This window comes from Capra hircus, chromosome 13, assembly GCF_001704415.2.
Source record: "Capra hircus breed San Clemente chromosome 13, ASM170441v1, whole genome shotgun sequence".
NCBI lineage: Eukaryota > Metazoa > Chordata > Mammalia > Artiodactyla > Bovidae > Capra > Capra hircus.
The window spans coordinates 51,884,013-51,901,947 of record NC_030820.1 but is presented as its reverse complement, the minus strand read 5'-3'; the positions used below and the strand labels follow the sequence as shown (position 1 = coordinate 51,901,947).

The window sequence follows — 17,935 nt, the reverse complement described above, 5'->3', positions numbered from 1 at the left end:
TAGCTAAACTATGTCCTTCCATTACATGGAAAGATAAATTTGTAAATGATAAACTTGAATGTTTAGCTGAGGATGTTTTTTCAAGATCAATCTTAGTAAAAACTATTTTTCTCTGTTTTTTAATTGAAGTATAGTTGATTTACAATGCTGTGCCAATTTCTGTTGTACAGCAAAGTAGTTATATACATGCATACATTCTTCTTTTAAATATTCTTTCCCATTATAGTTTATCCCAGGAGATTGGATATAACTTCCTGTTCTATAAAGTAGGACCTTGTTTATCCATTCTAAATGTAATAGCTTGCATCTCATAACCACAAACTCCCAATCCATCCGTCCCCCAACCCCCACTCCTTGTCAACCGCAAGTCTGTTCTCTGTGTCTGTGAGTCTGTTTCTGATTTGTGGATAAATCCATTTCTGTTATATTTTAGATTCTACGTATAAGTGATACCACAAGATAGTTCTCTTTCTGACTCACTTCACTTAGTGTGATCATCTCCAATGGTGTCCGTGTTGCTGCACGTGGTATTATTTCATTGTCTTTATTGGCCGAGTGGTTTTCCATTGTATGCATGTACTACATCTTCTGTATCCATTTATCTGTCAGTGGATACTTAGGTTGTTTCCACATGTTGGCTATTGTGAATAGTGCTGCTATGAACACAGGGCTGCAGGTATCTTTTTGAATTACAGTTTTGTCCAGGTATATGCCCAGGAGTGGAATTGCTGGGTTATATGGTCGTTCTATTTTTTAGTTATTTTAAGGAACCTCTATAATGTTCTCCATAGTAGCTGCACCAATTTACATTCCCACCAACAGTGTAGGAGAGTTTCCTTCTCTCCACACCCTCTCCAGCATTTGTGTAGACTTTTTCATGACGGGTATTCTGATCAGGGTGAGGTGGGACCACATTGTTGTTTTCTTTAATTAATTAATTTTTGTTTTATTTCTGTCTGTGCTGGGTCTTCGTTGCTGTGTGCAGGCTTTCTCTAGTTGCTGAGAGTGGGAGCTGCTCTCTAGTTGCAGTGCTCAGGCTGCTCTTGCTGTAGAGCACAGGCTCCAGGGACACGACCTTCAGAAGCTGTGGTGCATCGGCTTAGCTGCTCGCAGGCAAGTGGAATCTTCCTGGACCAGGGATTGAACCTGTGTCCTCTGTATTGACAGGTAGATTCCCACCCACTGAACCACCAAGGAAATCCCTTACTGTAATTTTTATTTGCATTTCTCTAATAATTAGTGATAGTGAGCATCTTTTCATGTGCCCACTGGTCATCTGTATGTCTTCGTTAGAGAAATGTCTATTAAGATCTTCTGCCCATTTTTCAACTGAGTGGTTTGTTTTTCTGCTGTTGAGTTTATAAGCTGTTTGTATATTTTGGAGATTATAGATGAGGATATTTCTGAGCAGTGTTGAAGGTGCAGCCTTGTCACTTCTTGCCATTTATACTAAAATGTAAGAAAGAGATAAATTGAGGAAAGAACTGATAAGCAAAAAGGAACCAGGACTTGATGATTTTAGAAATTCTCAGCCTAGTCAGATTGCAGAAGACACTAAGAGCAGATTCTCTGTCGGGAAAGCATGCTCTAAGGAGAAAGTCAAGGGGGAAGCTGGACAACCTTTTGCTAGCACTTCTAAAGGATCATAAGATCTGAATATTCATTCACAGAGGATTCTTTTAAGAATCTTTAAAGAAGGTTGTTTAACTCAGATCCTCTCAACCATCTGAGCAGAAGCCAGAAACAGAATATCCAGGAATGATCTGTGTAGGACTCTCTTGTGTAGTGAACTGAATTCCCATGACATGGGTAGAAGATCCACCAGGTATCTGAGAATGTGTTATGAGCAGTAACACAGCTCGGACTGAAAGAGGAAGAAAAAAGACAAAACGAAGGAAGCTGTTAGACTCCAAATATTCTACAGACAGTAAACAGGCTAATTAAATCTCCTTAGCAGAAACATGCGCTACTCTTCAAGAAAAAGGAAGGATAATTCCAAGGCCAGAGTTTTGGACCGGGAAGGCAGAGCTACAGGCAGGTATGTCAAGCCAAGGAAAGATTATTTTCAGGTCTTTGAAATCTAATGGAATTTGGCCAATTGGATTTCAAAACTTCTAGGAATTTGTGATTCCTTTCTTCCATCCTTTTTCTCCTTTTTGAATTGGAATGTCTATAACTGCTCTCCTATGTCTGGCCTACCATTGTGTTTTGGAAGTAAATAACATGACTGAAGTGACTGAGCATGCATGTACAACTTGCTTTCTAGTTTCACAGCTCTCATTACAGACAGAAAGGAATTTTGCCCCTAAAATGTATCATACTCTTGAGTCTCATCTACATCTGACTTCAGTTCAGTTCAGTCTCTCAGTCATGTCCGACTCTTTGCAACCCCACGAGTCGCAGCACGCCAGGCCTCCCTGTCCATCACCAACTCCCGGAGTTCACTCAAACCCGCATCCATCGAGTCAGTGATACCATCCAGCCACCTCATCCTCGGTCATCCCCTTCTCCTCCTGCTCCTAATCCCTCCCAGCATCAAAGTCTTTTCCAATGAGTCAACTCTTCCCATGAGGTGGCCAAAGTACTGGAGTTTCAGCTTTAGCATCGTTCCTTCCAAAGAAATCCCAGGGTTGATCGCCTTTAGAATGTACTGGTTGGATCTCCTTGCAGTCCAAGGGACTCTCAAGAGTCTTCTCCAACACCACAGTTCAAAAGCATCAATTCTTCAGCACTCAGCTTTCTTCACAGTCCAACTCTCACATCCATACTTGACCACCGTAAAAACCATAGCCTTGACTAGACGGACCTTAGTCAGCAAAGTAATGTCTCTGCTTTTGAATATGCTATCTAGGTTGGTCATAACTTTTCTTCCAAGGAGTAAGCGTCTTTTAATTTCATGGCTGCAGTCAGCATCTGCAGTGATTTTGGAGTCCCCAAAAATAAAGTCTGACACTGTTTCCACTGTTTCCCCATCTATTTCCCATGAAGTGATGGGACCGGATGCCATGATCTTCGTTTTCTGAATGTTGAGCTTTAAGCCAACTTTTTCACTCTCCTCTTTCACTTTCATTAAGGGGCTTTTTAGTTCCTCTTCACTTTCTGCCATAAGGGTGGTGTCATCTGCATATCTGAGGTTATTGATATTTCTCCTGACAATCTTGATTCCAGCTTGTGCTTCTTCCAGTCCAGCATTTCTCATGATGTAATCTGCATAGAAGTTAAATAATCAGGGTGACAATATATAGCCTTGACATACTCCTTTTCCTATTTGGAACCAGTCTGTTGTTCCATGTCCAGTTCTAACTGTTGCTTCCTGACCTGCATACAGATTTCTCAGGAGGCAGGTCAGGTGGTCTGGGATTCCCATCTCTTTCAGAATTTTCCACAGTGTATTGTGATCCACACAGTCAAAGGCTTTGGCATAGTGAATAAAGCAGAAATAGATGTTTTTCTGGAACTCTGTTGCTTTTCCCATGATCCATGTCCATAGTTCATCAGGCGCTCTATCTATCAGATCTAGGCCCTTAAATCTATTTCTCACTTCCACTGTATAATCATAAGGGATTTGATTTAGGTCATACCTGAATGGCCTAGCAGTTTTCCCTACTTTCTTCAATTTAAGTCTGAATTTGGTAATAAGGAGTTCATGATCTGAGCCACAGTCAGCTCCTAGTTTTTTTTTGATGACTGTATAGAGCTTGCCATCTCCTGTTTGACCACTTCCAATTTGCCTTGATTCATGGACCTGACATTCCAGGTTCCTATGCAATATTGCTCTTTACAGCATTGGACCTTGCTTCTATCACCAGTCACATCCACAGCTGGGTATCGTTTTTGCTTTGGCTCCATCCCTTCATTCTTTCTGCAGTTATTTCTCCACTGAACTGCAGTAGCATATTGGGCACCTACTGACCTGGGGAGTACCTCTTTCAGTATCCTATCATTTTGCCTTTTCATACTGTTCATGGCGTTCTCAAGGCAAGAATACTGAAGTGGTTTGCCATTCCCTTCTCTAATGGACCACATTCTGTCAGACCTCTCCACTATAACCCGCCCGTCTTGGGTTCCTGCGGGCATGGCTTAGTTTCATTGAGTTAGACAAGGCTGTGGTCCTAGTGTGATTAGATTGACTAGATTTCTGTATGCTTTCAGTGTGTCTGCCCTCTGATGCCCTCTTGCAACACCTACCATCTTCCTTGGGTTTCTCTTACCTTGGGCATGGGGTATCTCTTCACGGCTGCTCCAGCAAAGCACAGCCACTGCTCCTTACCTTGGATGAGGGGTATCTCCTCCCACCACCCTTCCTGACCTTCAACGTGGGATGGCTCCTCTAGGCATTCCTGCACTATCTGCCTTAGATGATGAGATTTGGGACTTTGAGTCCATGATAGTTAGATAAGCTGAGACTTCAACCATGTAGGGATGGTGGTGAATGTATTTTGCAGGTAGAATGAGTATGAGTCTTTGAACCCAGAGAGCAGACTGGTGGGTTATATAATAGTTCCCCAAAATATCTAGGTCCTAATTCCTGAATGTTACCTTATATATCATAATGGCCTTTGATTATCTGATTAAGGATGTTGAGACGGGGAGATTGTCTGAATTACCCTGATCGGCCCTAAAAGTGTCCTTATTAGAGGGAGGCAGAGGGAGATTTGACTATAAAAGATCAGTAAGTGGTGTGACTTTGAAAGCAGGAAGAGATTTGAAGCTTTTATCCTGCTAGCTTTGAAAACAGAAAGGGGCCATGAGCCTAGGAATGCAAGGAATGAATCTCTAAAAGCTGAAAAAGGAAACAGTCTTCCTTAGAGCCTCCCTCTGAAAGGGGAGCAGCCCTGCCAACACGTTGGTTTCAGTCCAGTGAAACCATTTCAGACTTTTTGGGCTCCAGAACTGTAAGAGAATAGTTTGTCTTGTTTTAAGCCACCTATGTAGTAATTTGTTATACAGTAATCACTGAAAACTGATACATCATCTAATACATTATAATTCAATGAAAAAATAATTTACACTCTATTGTGACTTAAGCATACCATTTGAAGTCCACTTTTCCTGTTTTTACAAACAGGAAAATGGGTATGCACTGGTAATTTTAAAAATAATAAATGTCATAATATGGTGATATGTATGGTGCTTGAAATGCTGTCATGTTACAACTGCATCACTGCAATTTATAGTATGCTGTGCAGCAGTGCTCAACATTGAGACGGCCACGCCATCTCTAACACAACTACTCATCTCTGCTATTATAGTACAAAGCAGCCACAGGCGATACGCAAATAAATGAGCATGGCTGTGTTCCAAAAAAACTTATTTACAGACACTGAATTTTTATGAGTCTCAAAATGTTACTCTTCTTTTATCTTTTCCAATTATTTTAAAATGTAAAAATCATTCTTAGCCCCCAGGCCTTATAATATCAGGTAACAAGCAGAATTTGGTCCATGGCCCTTGGTTGGCCAGTCCTAACTGACACATAAGAGAAAGGCAAAGCTTCTAGATGCAACATTTTGCAGGGCACTTTTGCCCCATCCTCAATATTTCATATGAATTCATGTCTATATTCTCTAAACAATCGTCTGAGGCAAATGCTGTAATTATATTTATAATACCATATTATACTATATCATTATTGCACTATATTATATAGATGAGGAAACCAAGGCAGAGAAATTTTTAGTATCTTACCCAAAGATATCAAATCTCTGCAACACTACCTAATAGAACTAGATGAGGTGAAAAAATTCACATCGGCTCCTCAAATATAGGAGCTATTAGTCACACGACTACTGAGCACTTGAAATGTGTGACTAATACATTGAATTTTTAATTTAATAGTCACATTGGACAGTATAGCTCTACCAGGGAGAGTGACTGTATGAATACAGGCAGAAGGTCAGAAAATTGTCTATGGTGTCCCACAGCTAATAAATGGAGAAATGAGGATTTAAATCAGGAATTTCAAAACACAAATTTCATTTCTTGGCACCAAACTACCAATCAAAAGCCAACAGCAGTCAGTAATCTCTGGGCGGGTATTTATGGAAGACAGTCTACAAAATGGTTGTTAGACATTCAAAGAATATAAAAGTTACTGTTGTAAACTGTCCAGGAGCCTACCCTAGGCAATCAATCTCCTAGAATTACAACCTGAAGACTAACTGTAGGTATCTTTGAGTCACCATGAGAGTGTCCATCACATCAGTCTTTGGAGAGCTGCCCCCAAGTCCAGGGGCCCAGAGGAAGCTCCATGTTGGTCTCTAAGCCACATCACAGACCATTTTCTCCTATGAGAGTACACAAGGAAAAAAACAAACATGTTCATCTTGCCAAGAAAGGGGCCAGGCACAGGAGACCAAGGTAGTCTGAGAGATAGTAAGGCACTGTGGGCTGGGGAGTCAGGATGCTGGAGCAGCCCTGAGCCCTCACATACAGGACATCCCCTCATGGGGCTTTTTTCCTTTTTCCAATTTTGATCGGAGTACAATGTTGTGTTATTTTCTGCTGTACAGCAAAGTGAATCAGCCATTTGTATACATGTATTTCCTCTTTTTTGGATTTCCTTCCCATTTAGGTCACCACAGAGCACTGAGCAGAGTTCCCTGTGTCACACAGTAGGTTCTTATTAGTTATCTGTTTCATACATAGTGATGTCTATGTGTCAATTCACTGCAGTCCCTATGCAGAAGAGCTCTGTTCTTCCAGGAGAGCAGTGGTGAGTGGCAACCTGGACCCTCCAGGTATGGACACAGTCATTCATGCCATATGAGTTAAGACATATGCTATAATGTATCCTCTCCTCTTTCCAGTGGGAAAAACAGAATGTATGACGTCATCCAAGAGACAGTTGAAAATGATTTCCCAACATTCCTGGGCAAGATCTTTGCCTTCCTCGCCAATCCAGGCCTGATCATTCCAGCCATCCTGCTGATGTTGTAAGTTAGCCAGGAGCCATGGCCCTGCCTCATGGAGACCTCCCCTTGCAGTTGAGACTTCCTTGGCAGGTCCTTCTTTCTTGCCCTCTCAATCTAGATTTCCCAGAAGTAGATCCTCAGACAAGGATTTAAGTGCAAGTAGTTTCTTGGAGGGGGCAGTGTGTGTAGGGACATAAGACAGAGAAGGGACAGGAGGGTGCATTCTAACTCCTGCGGTGACTTTAATCCTGATGGAAGCTCTGGGAAACAGTGTGCCTCTGAATTATCCTGCTCAAGGGTGAAAGATCGGGACATTTTAGATCAGTTCCCATCCATCATGGGTTGAGTGCTGCTGGGAGATGTGGCAGGGGAGAGGTGTTGGTTAACTTCCCGGCAGTTTGGGCCAGCTGCATCCATGGGCAGAATGATTTCTGTGCAGGCTGGAGAGGAGGCATCAGGCACTGGCAATGTATGTCTTTCAGGGAACACAGTGAAGACAGGGCCCAAGGATAAGGGGAGTCTGGCAGCAGCTACCGCTCTCTCCAAAACATCCACCAGAACAAAGACCCACCCCTCGAGAAAGCCGAGGCTAATGCAGCCTGTCCCTGCTGGGCTCACAGGATCTCTCTGCAGAGCCCCCCATACACGAGAGCATTCAGTGCATCTGTCACCATCATCCTCACAGACTGAACATGTGAGTGGGCTTGGTGATCTGTGTCCCCAGTACCAGCTCCATGGCTGGGGCATAGCAGACAATGAACGTTCAAGGAAGTAAGAGGGCAGTATGAAATAGTCCCAACACACAGACATATGCAGACAATCATGTGCAAGATCACAAGATTCAACGGATGTTACCATTTAGCAATATTTGCTTCCAATTGGTCTCTTTTTAAAAGACATAAACATTACAGTTCAAGCCCATCTAATCTTTCTCTCTCCCTCCCTCTCCAAAGGTAACCACTATTTGGATTAATTTTAATCATTTTCAATCTGAACCATTTAATCACATGTATGTACTATTGCTTCTGAGTTATAAAATTTTTCATGACTGGTTCAGACTACACAGCTTTCCTCACTCACATTATGTTTGGGGGACTTTCTCATGTGGATACATGAACACACATTTTAATGACTCTTCTGTGTTCCACGGTGTCTCAAAAATAATCAATAAACAATCTATAATAGGAAGAGAAAAGGATTTTATTTGAGCCAAACTGAAGAATATATCCCAGAAGACAGCCTCTTAGATAACTCTGAGAAGCTGCTCCAGAGAATCCTGGTTTTCAGCACAGTTTTATATCTTATCAGAACAAAGAACATTAAACAAATCAGGGATACATTCCTTCGAGGTTTCAAAAAAAAAAGAAATAGATCAGCACATACACAATGAGTCAGTATGGCCTTGGCACCTGGGAAGGGAGTCTTATCATTGAAGGAGGACTGGAATTGGAATCCTAGGAAAGGAGACATTTAATCTTTATTTTTCACATAGACATTCTTTCCTTCTAGTCAATGCACCCTTTTATTTCATAATTGAAGCTGATATAGGAATCCGCTGGTGGCCTAGTAGTTAACATTCTGGACTTTCATTGCCCTGGCTCAATCTCTGGTCAGGAACTGAGATCCTATAAGCCAAGAGAAAAAAAGAAACAAAGAAAGCAGATGTAATGTATGCTTCATAGGCCACAAACAGGCTATTTCAGTTAGCATAAAATTCAAGTTAATTCATCTTAAAGCCAGAATGACTTCCCCAAACCTTAATATGTGAAAATTGCTTTTATCAGTTGTATGAATAAACCATAATTTACCCATTTCTCTGCATAGAGTAGGTTGTCTCCACTCTTGTGCTATTGCAAATGTTCTCCTTATATATGTCTCCTTGTACACAGTTTTCTCTAAAACAGACTTCCAGAAGTGGAATGACCACTTCCAGAAGTGGTATGTGTTTCTTCAATCTTTGTAGACAGTGCTGAATTGCTCTCCAAAACAGGTATATTTCCTTACATCCTTGGTTTCTGTGTCTAGTCTGAATGTGAGGGAAGGTTGACATGGTAAGGACCACCACCTGAGGAAATGCTGCAACCCAAATGCCAAACCAGACCTTTCAGGCTGCACAGGAAACAGCCTCAAAAGAAACAGCCAGTTCCTCCCTAAAAAATGGGCTGTGAATGAGGAGAGCAGGCAAAGCCTGCCGGGCGCCTTCCCAACAGATGGTGGTCCCTTCACCTGTCCTCCCTGTGGCCTCTCATCACCCATAGTCCTCTGAGTCTGCTTGAGGAGGCTCACAGGACACCTCTGACCTATACTCTGCCAAAGGCAATGTAGTTCCTCCCTTCTGCCTGCAAGAGAGCTCTTGGACCCTGCTGAAGTGGCTCAGGGTAGCCCCAGGGCAAGGATCAGAAGACTCAAGCTGGGCAGCTGAGGCTTGAAAGGCAGGAAGAAAAGAGACAGATAAGGACAAGCTGTCAGAGCACCTAGTCCAGGAGGCATCCCAGGCTTTTGTGGCCCCTCACTCTCAAGTGGTACATCCAGGTCATAACCCCAAATCCCAGGTCCCATGAAAGGGAAACCAGACTACAGATTTAAGGACACCCAGTCAGCCAGCGGGGGCTGGCCTCTGAAAACCACAAGTCCAGGACAGACATTCCTGTCCGTGTACCCTGGGGGAGGGCCTTCAGGGTCTATGCAGTTGTGTTTCTAAGCAAACTTGAAGCAGGTCACCTAGCACCTCTCTCTTCTCCCTCTGCATTTGAAGACTGTGGAAAGGGCTTTGGTATCAAATGTGGCCTCTGACAAGTGCTAACAGATAAGGTGGCCTTGGGCAAATGACTTAACTCTCTGCATTCCAGGATGCTGACCCTTAAAGATGGAAGTCATCATTTCTTCTTTATAGGGTTTCATCAAAACCATGGAGATGTGGAGTGGGATCCACATGGCACAGAGCCTGGTACCCAGGCTGTTCCTGCAGACAAGAAACACTGCCTCTCCCCTGCCTCTTCAGATTTCCAAGAAGGGGACTGATTCCTCTAGCTAACCTTCATTAAACACTCAGAGAACTAAAATTGTGTTCAATAAAATAGAAAGAACAGGGATATCCATGACCTTCTTGATATTAGGTGGGGAACTTACGATGGTTAGACTTCCCACCACCCTGTCCAGAGGCAAAGTAGGTCACCTACTCCCAGAAGCCAGCTATGATTCCTAGGTAAGGTGTCCAGCTCTCATCACTTTCCAAGATCACAGTACCCCTGGAGCATTCTTTTCTCTTGCAGCCTGGCCATCTACTACTTGAACTCAGTTTCCAAAAGCCTTTCTCGAGCAAATGCCCAGCTGAGAAAGAAAATCCAAGCGGTAAGTCTGTCGGGAGTTTTCATTAAACAAAATGTTATGTTTTTGGCTTTTGCTAATTCACCTTTTAAGCCAAGTTGTGTTCTTTAAAGGCCTTCTTCTAAACCAAACCCCAAGTTATCTGTATGGTAGGAAGCAGCCTTGAGAGATTCAGTGACACCCATTTATAGTCTGAGGGTAATTGGGAATACATGACAGTAATGATTCCCTGGTGGCTCAGATGGTAAAGAGTCTGGCTGCAATGCGGAAGACCAGGGTTCAATCACAGGGTTGGGACGATACCCTGGAGAAGGAAATGGCAACCCACTCCAGTATTCTTGCCTGAAAAATCCCATGGATGGAGGAGCCTGGCACACAATAGTCCATAGGGTCGCAAAGAGTCAGACATGACTGAACCACTTCACTTTCTTTCAACGACTTAAATTTTGAGCAGCTGCTAAAGAACAGGAAAAAGTCAATGGGTTAAACCAGTGTTCAAACATAATAAAACTAGTACCCACAATAACTCCTACTGATTAAAACGAGTACTAGAAATACTAAAGAAAACAACATTGTCAGAACGACATAGTGCTTGGGCCCCGTGGCCTAAGGAGCCTCTCTGAGTCCCCTCCACACTAGCGCAGCCTCTCTCAACATCTGATGACACCCTGACTCTTCTGCTCTCACAACACCCACACCCACCCCTTTAATGTAGAAAAAGCTGGACCCCAACCCTCCCTAAGCCCTGTCCTCCTTGCTTTCTCACCCTCTCTTCTGGAACTAATCTCAAGTCAGCCTCCCTGCCAGTCCCCACCCACACTTCCTTCTGCCCCTCTCACTGTCCTCCTGCCCAGGTGTAGAAAAGCACTGAAATACAGGATTGGCTGAGGGTCTGTCTTCCCCTGGCCAGATGTCCCTTCAAATGCTATGCAAACCTGAGTCCTGGGTGCCCTCTCCGACCAGCGGTGAGAACAAGAACCAGTGATTTAAGGTGGCTGCCCTCTGGATCTTACCATCCCGGGGTCCGAAACTCAAAACACCCATTTCCCTGGCCAGGACCAACCATTCATTTTTTTTCCTGCAGCTCCGTGAAGTTGAGAAGAGCCATAAATCTGTCAAAAGCAGAGCCACAGCCAGAGATTCAGAGGACACGGATAAAAGCAACTCCAAAAATGACACCCAGCTCACCAAAGAAGGTATATTCTATTTCACGATGATTACTTTTTACAAGGAGACATGGAAAGTGAAAAGAGCAAATGCTATGAAATCAGATGCAGGTGGGACTGAAGTCAGAATTCGGACAACTTCTAACTAGCTATATGAAGTTGGGCAAATAGAAGCAAGAATCAAGAGCAAATCATAGGTAGCCTCCCAGGGTGGTGCAAATGAGGTGGGATTACGCATGTGAAGTGCTTACAGACTTCCTGAAACCAGTGGGAGGAGGAATGTCTGTAAAATGGGGAAGTCCCAGGGTTGTTTCCCTCATTCTGAGTCTCGTGCCACATTGTCTATGGTGATGGTTCTTCATTATTTCTTCATTTCTGAAGTGACTCTGCCTGCATCTCACTCCACATCTGTCATTTCCCATGTCATATCCTCTTAGTATCTGGCTACTTAAACCACTGTAGGAGCATGGCTGGTGTCCCACTCAGATCCCTTTAAGATGCCCTGAGGTTGGCTTATATGGAATGCAGCTGCCAGGGATGGAGGAGCTATTTGTTTTCTGTGCTGTTTTGAGCATTTTTTAAGAGAAGAAATAGGGACATTTGCATCTAGCCGCTGCTACTCCCACCAGAACAAATTCACATTCTCTTAAAAGACAAGAAGCACTAGAACAACTAGAGTAACATGGTGAGGAAGGGCCACACACGTTCCAAAGGGTGACAGAACTTCAAAGGGGAGTAATCACAGACCACCTCTACTTCGGAGTGAGGAAAGCAAACTGAAAGAGACCGTCTCTGAGCTGTTCTTGTTTTCCAAGGATTGTCCCTGTATCAAAATTTAAGTATCAGTATGCAGTAATTTTGACCTTTCATGTGGAAATTGAATGAGATGCACAAGAAATTGCTGAGAGTTTAGGAGTTAGTTAGAATTTATAGTACGGAAATTACTTATCATTTATTTGCTGCCTTTATAACATATAGGCTAGACTTTAGGAAACAGAACCAAGAAGAATCTAGCCCCACAGCAGTATTTCCCCAAAGGTGAAAACCCTCAGTTCCCCAGATGCAATAGTGCAGAGAGTGACTGTGGAAGCAAGTCAGGAGGAAAAACGGCACCTGTTTGGATATTCCTAGCAAATGCTCATTGATACTGGAATAGCAACAGGTATTAAAATAAGCCATGAACAAGTGGGGGTTGCAAGAAGAGGACAAGAAGTCTGTGTGAACATAGAACCTATTCCTGGTGAGTCTCAAAAATGTAAGGAAGGCATTTCAAAGCTACAGCCCTCTTAGCAAGATCAGCTGCAGTCTGTCCACAGCTGGTTCAGAGATGAAGTGCAGCAGAGCGAGTGGTTGGTATTTATCATGGACCTGAAGAAAGTGTTTGAATTCACCTGATTTTTTTCACAAGGGGTAGGAAATGGAGTAAATGCGACATTATGTTGCCATATCACCAACAACAAAAAAAAAAGACAAAAAATGGATGGATGGATTTGAACATCAATGGAAAAGAAAAAATAGGTTTATAAAACATTTTCCATGAGAAAGCAAAAAATTAACATTGGGTTGACAGTGGTCCATTCATGGTCCCAGAGTCCCAGGGTTCCTGTACCCCTTATCCACTCCCGTCCCCTACGTTCTTTCCTGGCTGCTGATCTAAAGTTTGCTCCTCTCCAAATTTGAATTTTTTATTACAGATCTGAAGCTCTTTCGATTTTATGCTGATTAAATCAATATTGCACTGTTTGATTTTTTTTTTTAATGAACGGGCTATCAGAACACATCAGTGGGACTAGGATGTAGGGGGAAACTGAAGAGTGTTAAACTTTCACCTGGAAAACTCCCAACAGCATCTATCACGGCCTTCATTTAACTTCTCTTGTCATTTCCTTCTCCAGAGAATCTTCCCAATCCAGGGACTGAACCTGGGTCTCTCGCAGATTCTTTACCATCTGAGCCACCAGGGAAGCCCTCTCTTTCTTGAAGTATTCACTGACACTGCTCTAACAAGCAGGCCTAAAACAGCTAATGGCTCAAACACAATAAAAATTTCTCACTCTATAAAGCCCAAATTGGGTATTTCCACTTGATGGCCACTCTCCTCCCAAGTAGTGATGTGGGGAACTCTGGCTCTGTTCATCCTGTCCTGCATCAGGCTGGGAGTGGGAGGAGCCTAGAGGTCACTCATGGATACAGTGCCCATCAAAGCCTGGACTTCAGCCACAGGCCATACTATCCACAATGGAAATTTAGTCTATTTCTGTGTCCTAGAACTGGGTTTGGTGAAGAACAAGCCAGTAATTGTCCCCAACTCAGAGTTAAGGAAAGGAGGGAAACAAGTAGGTGAAAGAGCTGGAAATGGATCTGACTAGCAGGGCACTGTCCTGGGGTTGACCCAGTTTCTACAACCCTTTCTATCATCATATTTGACCCTGGTAGCCATCTATGAGCTGTTATTATAGCTCTGATTTTATTCTCAACAAAACCAGGCTCAGAGAGTCTAGCCTAAGATCAGCTCAAAATCTAGCTCTCTATCCAGCAGATCATACTCCTCCAACACAGCTGTTATACCAAGAATGGGCCAAGGCGCCCCCAGGTGCCCAAGGGTGATCCAGCCATTCTTACACCAAATAGGACTGGAATCTACCTAGAGCACAGGGCAGCTTCCAAGAACTCCAATTCCACACCAGGACACTGTAGGGAAATCTCCTATATCCTCATTCTTGTCTTGTTCATTTCCAGGGACTGCCCATCACTCTGCTAGCCAAAGCCAGACCCTGGACCAGAAGGCACAGGGCCCTGGGGCCTCCAGTTCTGCCGGCAAGACTGTGCTGCCTGCCTCCCAACACCTCCCTGTATCTCGGGCCCCTGGTGTCAGACCAGACTCTGGCCAAGCCCGGCCTCAGGCTCATCCTTGGAGGTCAACATCTGGAAAGCAGGCCTGGAGACCACCCCACTGACAGCTGGGACTAATGGAGCATGGTCCTGGGGCTGATCCTCAGACCCCACCCCCCAAATCATTCCCTCCTCCTCTCTTCTCTCATACACGTGCATGTTCTCTCTACTCTCACCGATTGTGGGGACTTTGATGACTCAGTCTCAGGCTCTTGTTAGCCGCCCAGAGGACAATGGCTTCACCCACCTCTTAGGAGGGCTGAGCCTTCCCCTCACTAACTACCCATCCCAGAGTCCTGGCTCAGGCAGCTCTGGACCCTGCACTCACAGCAGATTCCCTCAGCTCCAGACTCGGGGAGAGGGGGCAGGGGTGGGGACAGGTTTCTACCAGCTCCACCAACTGGGAAGAGGTTGCAGAGGGACACACATTCCTGACCACCAACCACTTCCTTCCAAAGGGGGTGATGCAGTGTAAACAAAAGGTTCAAGAAGCCAATGAAAATAAAAGTAAAATGAAGTCCAGCCTTGGTGAGTGGGAAATGGTGATTCTCCAGAAACTAGCTGGAGGAGAGCTGATGCCATCAAGCATCAAAAGGGCACTGGAGCCTCGCTGGCAGCAAGACAAAGAGAGAGCAGCATGGTTCCTCTGACCTAACTGAGAGTGTTAGTCATTCAGTCGTGTCTGACTCAAGACCCCATGGACTGTGGCCTACCAGTCTCCTCTGTCCATGGAATTCTCCAGACGAGAATACTGGAGTGGGTTCCCATTTCCTTCTCCAGAGGATCTTCCTGACCCAGAGATCAAACCTGGGCCTCCTGCATTGTAGATGGATTCTTTACATTCTTGGCCATCAGGGAAGACCTGGTAAAGGAAACAAAATATTGCTCAGGGCAGAAAAATCTTTCTCATGCACGAAATTCTAAAATGAATGATTGTTTACTGTAAAGGGTTTGGGGGAGGGGGAGGAGTTCTGCAGAGTACAGTGCAGAGCCTCGTCTCTGGTGATCACATCCTGCATGTCACATCCTGGTTCTGTGCAGAAGTCTCGTGGGGGCATCAGCCAGGGAGGCCAGACCACTGAGGAGGCCTTGCCAGCATGGCACAAGTATCAGCAGGGTGCCAGTCTCAGTCCAGGACTCCCAGAGGTTACCCTCAGGCTTCCAAGGCTGACCAATATCCCTACTCACCCACCACAAACACAAATTATCCTGTTCTGATGACACATAACTTTATGTGAAGGAATGTATGTTATCTATTGTTACATAATAAATTATCCCCCAAATTTAACAGCTTAAAACAGTAAACGTTTGTTATCTCACACAGCTTCTGTGGATCAAGAATTCGGGATTGGCTTCACCAGGAAATTCTGGTTCTGCATACTGCAGTCACAATCTGAGGCAGGGCTACGGCCATCAGAACATCTGTCGGGAGCTGGAAGATACATTCACAAGTGGCTCACTCGTGGCTGCTAGCAGGAGGTGTTGGTTCCTTGCTGGCCATCCACAGACTTGCTTACTCCCTACACTGACCTCTCCATAGGGCTGCTTAGGTATCCTCACAACACAGCAGCTCACTTCCCCCCAGTGATCTGACAGCAAGGAGGAAGCCACAACACCGCTTATAACCTGTTCTCAAAAGTTACACTATCAATTCCACCAGTTTCTGTTCATTAGAACAGAGTCACTAAGTCTAGCTTACACTCAGAGATGGAAATTAGGCTCCAGCTCTTGAATGAAGAGTGGTCAAAGAATTTTTGGACACATTTTAACAGGTTTCTTAATTTAAATAGTTACCAGATCTCTGTCATGAAAACACTAAAGCTTTTCTGAAAGACATCCATCAGTGGATTCGTTAATGGTGGATCCTAGGACCATCAAGCAAAAGGAAACTTCAAATGAGCTAGGGAGATGGGTAGAGGAAGAAGGCATGGGTAAGAGAGAAGGGATGTTCATCTGGTATGACTTCATAGCTGGGACATTTCATTAGAAAACAGTGTGAGGGGAGTTTCATCTCTGCCTTCTCAGGGCTGATCTTCCAGCTCATTCCATCGTAAAGCTTCACTACTCAGCCTAGGGATCATCAACCATGAAGAGCACCCTTCCTTCCGTCCCTCTTTCCTTTCTCTTTCTTTCCTCAATTCACCTAAGAATGATTTGAATTTTGTTGCTGTTCAATCACTAAGTGGTGCCCCATTCTCTGCGACTCCATGGACTTCAGCACACCAGTCTTCCCTGTCCTTTACTATCTCCCAGAGTTTGCTCAAACTCATGTTCCTTAAGTCGGTGATGCCATCCAACCATCTCATCCTCTGTCACCCCCTTCTCCTCCTGCCCACAATTTTTCCCAGCGTCAGACTCTTTTCCAACGTGCTAGCTCTTTGCATCAGGTGGCCAAAGTATTGAAGCTTCAGCTTCAGCATCAGTCCTTCCAATGATTATTCAGAGCTGTTTTCCTTAGCACTGACTGGTTTGATTCTTTGCTGTCCAAGGGGCTCTCAAGAGTCTTCTCGAGCACCATAGTTTGAAAGCATCAATTCTTAGGCGTGCAGCTTTCTTTATGGTCCGACTCTCACATCCGTACATGACTACTGGAAAAACCATAGCTTTGACTATACAGACCTTTGTTGGCAAAGTGCTATCTCTGCTTTTCACTGGAGTGGATAGCCATTTCCTTCTCCAGGGGATCTTCCTGACACAGGACTCAAACGCAGGTCTCCTGCCTTGCAGGCAAATTCTTTACCATCTAGCCACCAGGAAAGCCTGATTGAACTAGCAAGTCTATTTAATAGTTTATCCAGAGAACTATAATTGTTATCTTACAGATATTACCTTAGTTTGTCTGCACATTCCTTACTGGAGGGAAATGAAAGACACTAAAATTTTCTGTCAGACACTATTTTTGAAGGCTGATTTTTTCATTTCTAAGAATCTACATGGTTAGTGTCCATAAACAGGCCCATTATACAAAGAAGCATATAAGTAAAAACACACTCCTGCTGAAGATCAAGGGGGACACCTGATTGCCCCATGACTCAGATACTCACAGAAACTAGAAGTGATGCACCAGCCAGTAGGAACCTAGGCAGGGTACCAACAGCACCCACTACACTGGTGACCCTCAATTCAGATATGCTTTGTAGAGCCCACTCAAAGCTGGGACAACAAAGTTCCATATGCTGTAAAAGGGACAATAAGGAATAAACCTGCCATGCAGAAAGGGACATTGGTCTATTCTGACCTCAGCAGAAAGTGGAAGACAAAAATCTCCTTTGAGAAATTATATCTCAAGACACCCCTCACACAGAGAATCAAAAATCCCCATACCAGCTGTGTGTCAGAAAAACTCAAGAGGACTTCCCTGGTGGTCCAGTGGCTAAGATTCCATGCTCCCAATGCAGGGGGCCTGGGTTTGACCCCTGATTGGGGAACTAGATCCAACATGCTTCAAATAAAGATACTGTATGCTGAAACAAAGACTGAAGATCCCATGTGCCTCAACCAAGACTCAGCCCAGCCAAATAAACAAAAAAAATAAATATTTAAAAAGTTCAAATGGAAAATTTAATTTAAAGTGACCTTAGGTTATTTACAATCACATCAAAATGAATAAAATGCCTAGGCATAAACCTACCTAAA

General features: G+C 44.0%; 1 protein-coding gene and 1 long non-coding RNA gene across 7 annotated transcripts in view; one reads left to right on the top strand and one right to left on the bottom strand.

Annotated features, from left to right (window-relative positions):
* TMC2 (transmembrane channel like 2) overlaps positions 1-14,990 on the top strand; it is a 99,784-nt gene extending 84,794 nt beyond the window's left edge. Inside the window, exons 17-20 of the mRNA XM_018057442.1 lie at positions 6,810-6,935; positions 10,187-10,265; positions 11,326-11,437; positions 14,147-14,990. Coding sequence (XP_017912931.1) covers positions 6,810-6,935; positions 10,187-10,265; positions 11,326-11,437; positions 14,147-14,364 — 535 coding nt within the window. The 3' untranslated portion in view covers positions 14,365-14,990. The remainder of the gene's footprint in view (positions 1-6,809; positions 6,936-10,186; positions 10,266-11,325; positions 11,438-14,146) is intronic.
* LOC106502761 overlaps positions 8,097-17,935 on the bottom strand; it is a 21,037-nt gene continuing 11,198 nt past the window's right edge. For 4 of the 6 annotated variants that reach the window (XR_001296409.2, XR_001919028.1, XR_001919026.1 and 1 more), the window contains 2 exons: positions 15,013-15,161; positions 8,097-8,539 (listed from right to left, as the gene is read on the bottom strand). This is a non-coding gene — a long non-coding RNA (uncharacterized LOC106502761). Of the gene's footprint in view, positions 8,540-15,012; positions 15,162-15,619; positions 15,732-17,935 lie in introns of all 6 variants that reach the window. The other 2 variants (XR_001296407.2, XR_001296408.2) reach the window with 1 other exon arrangement.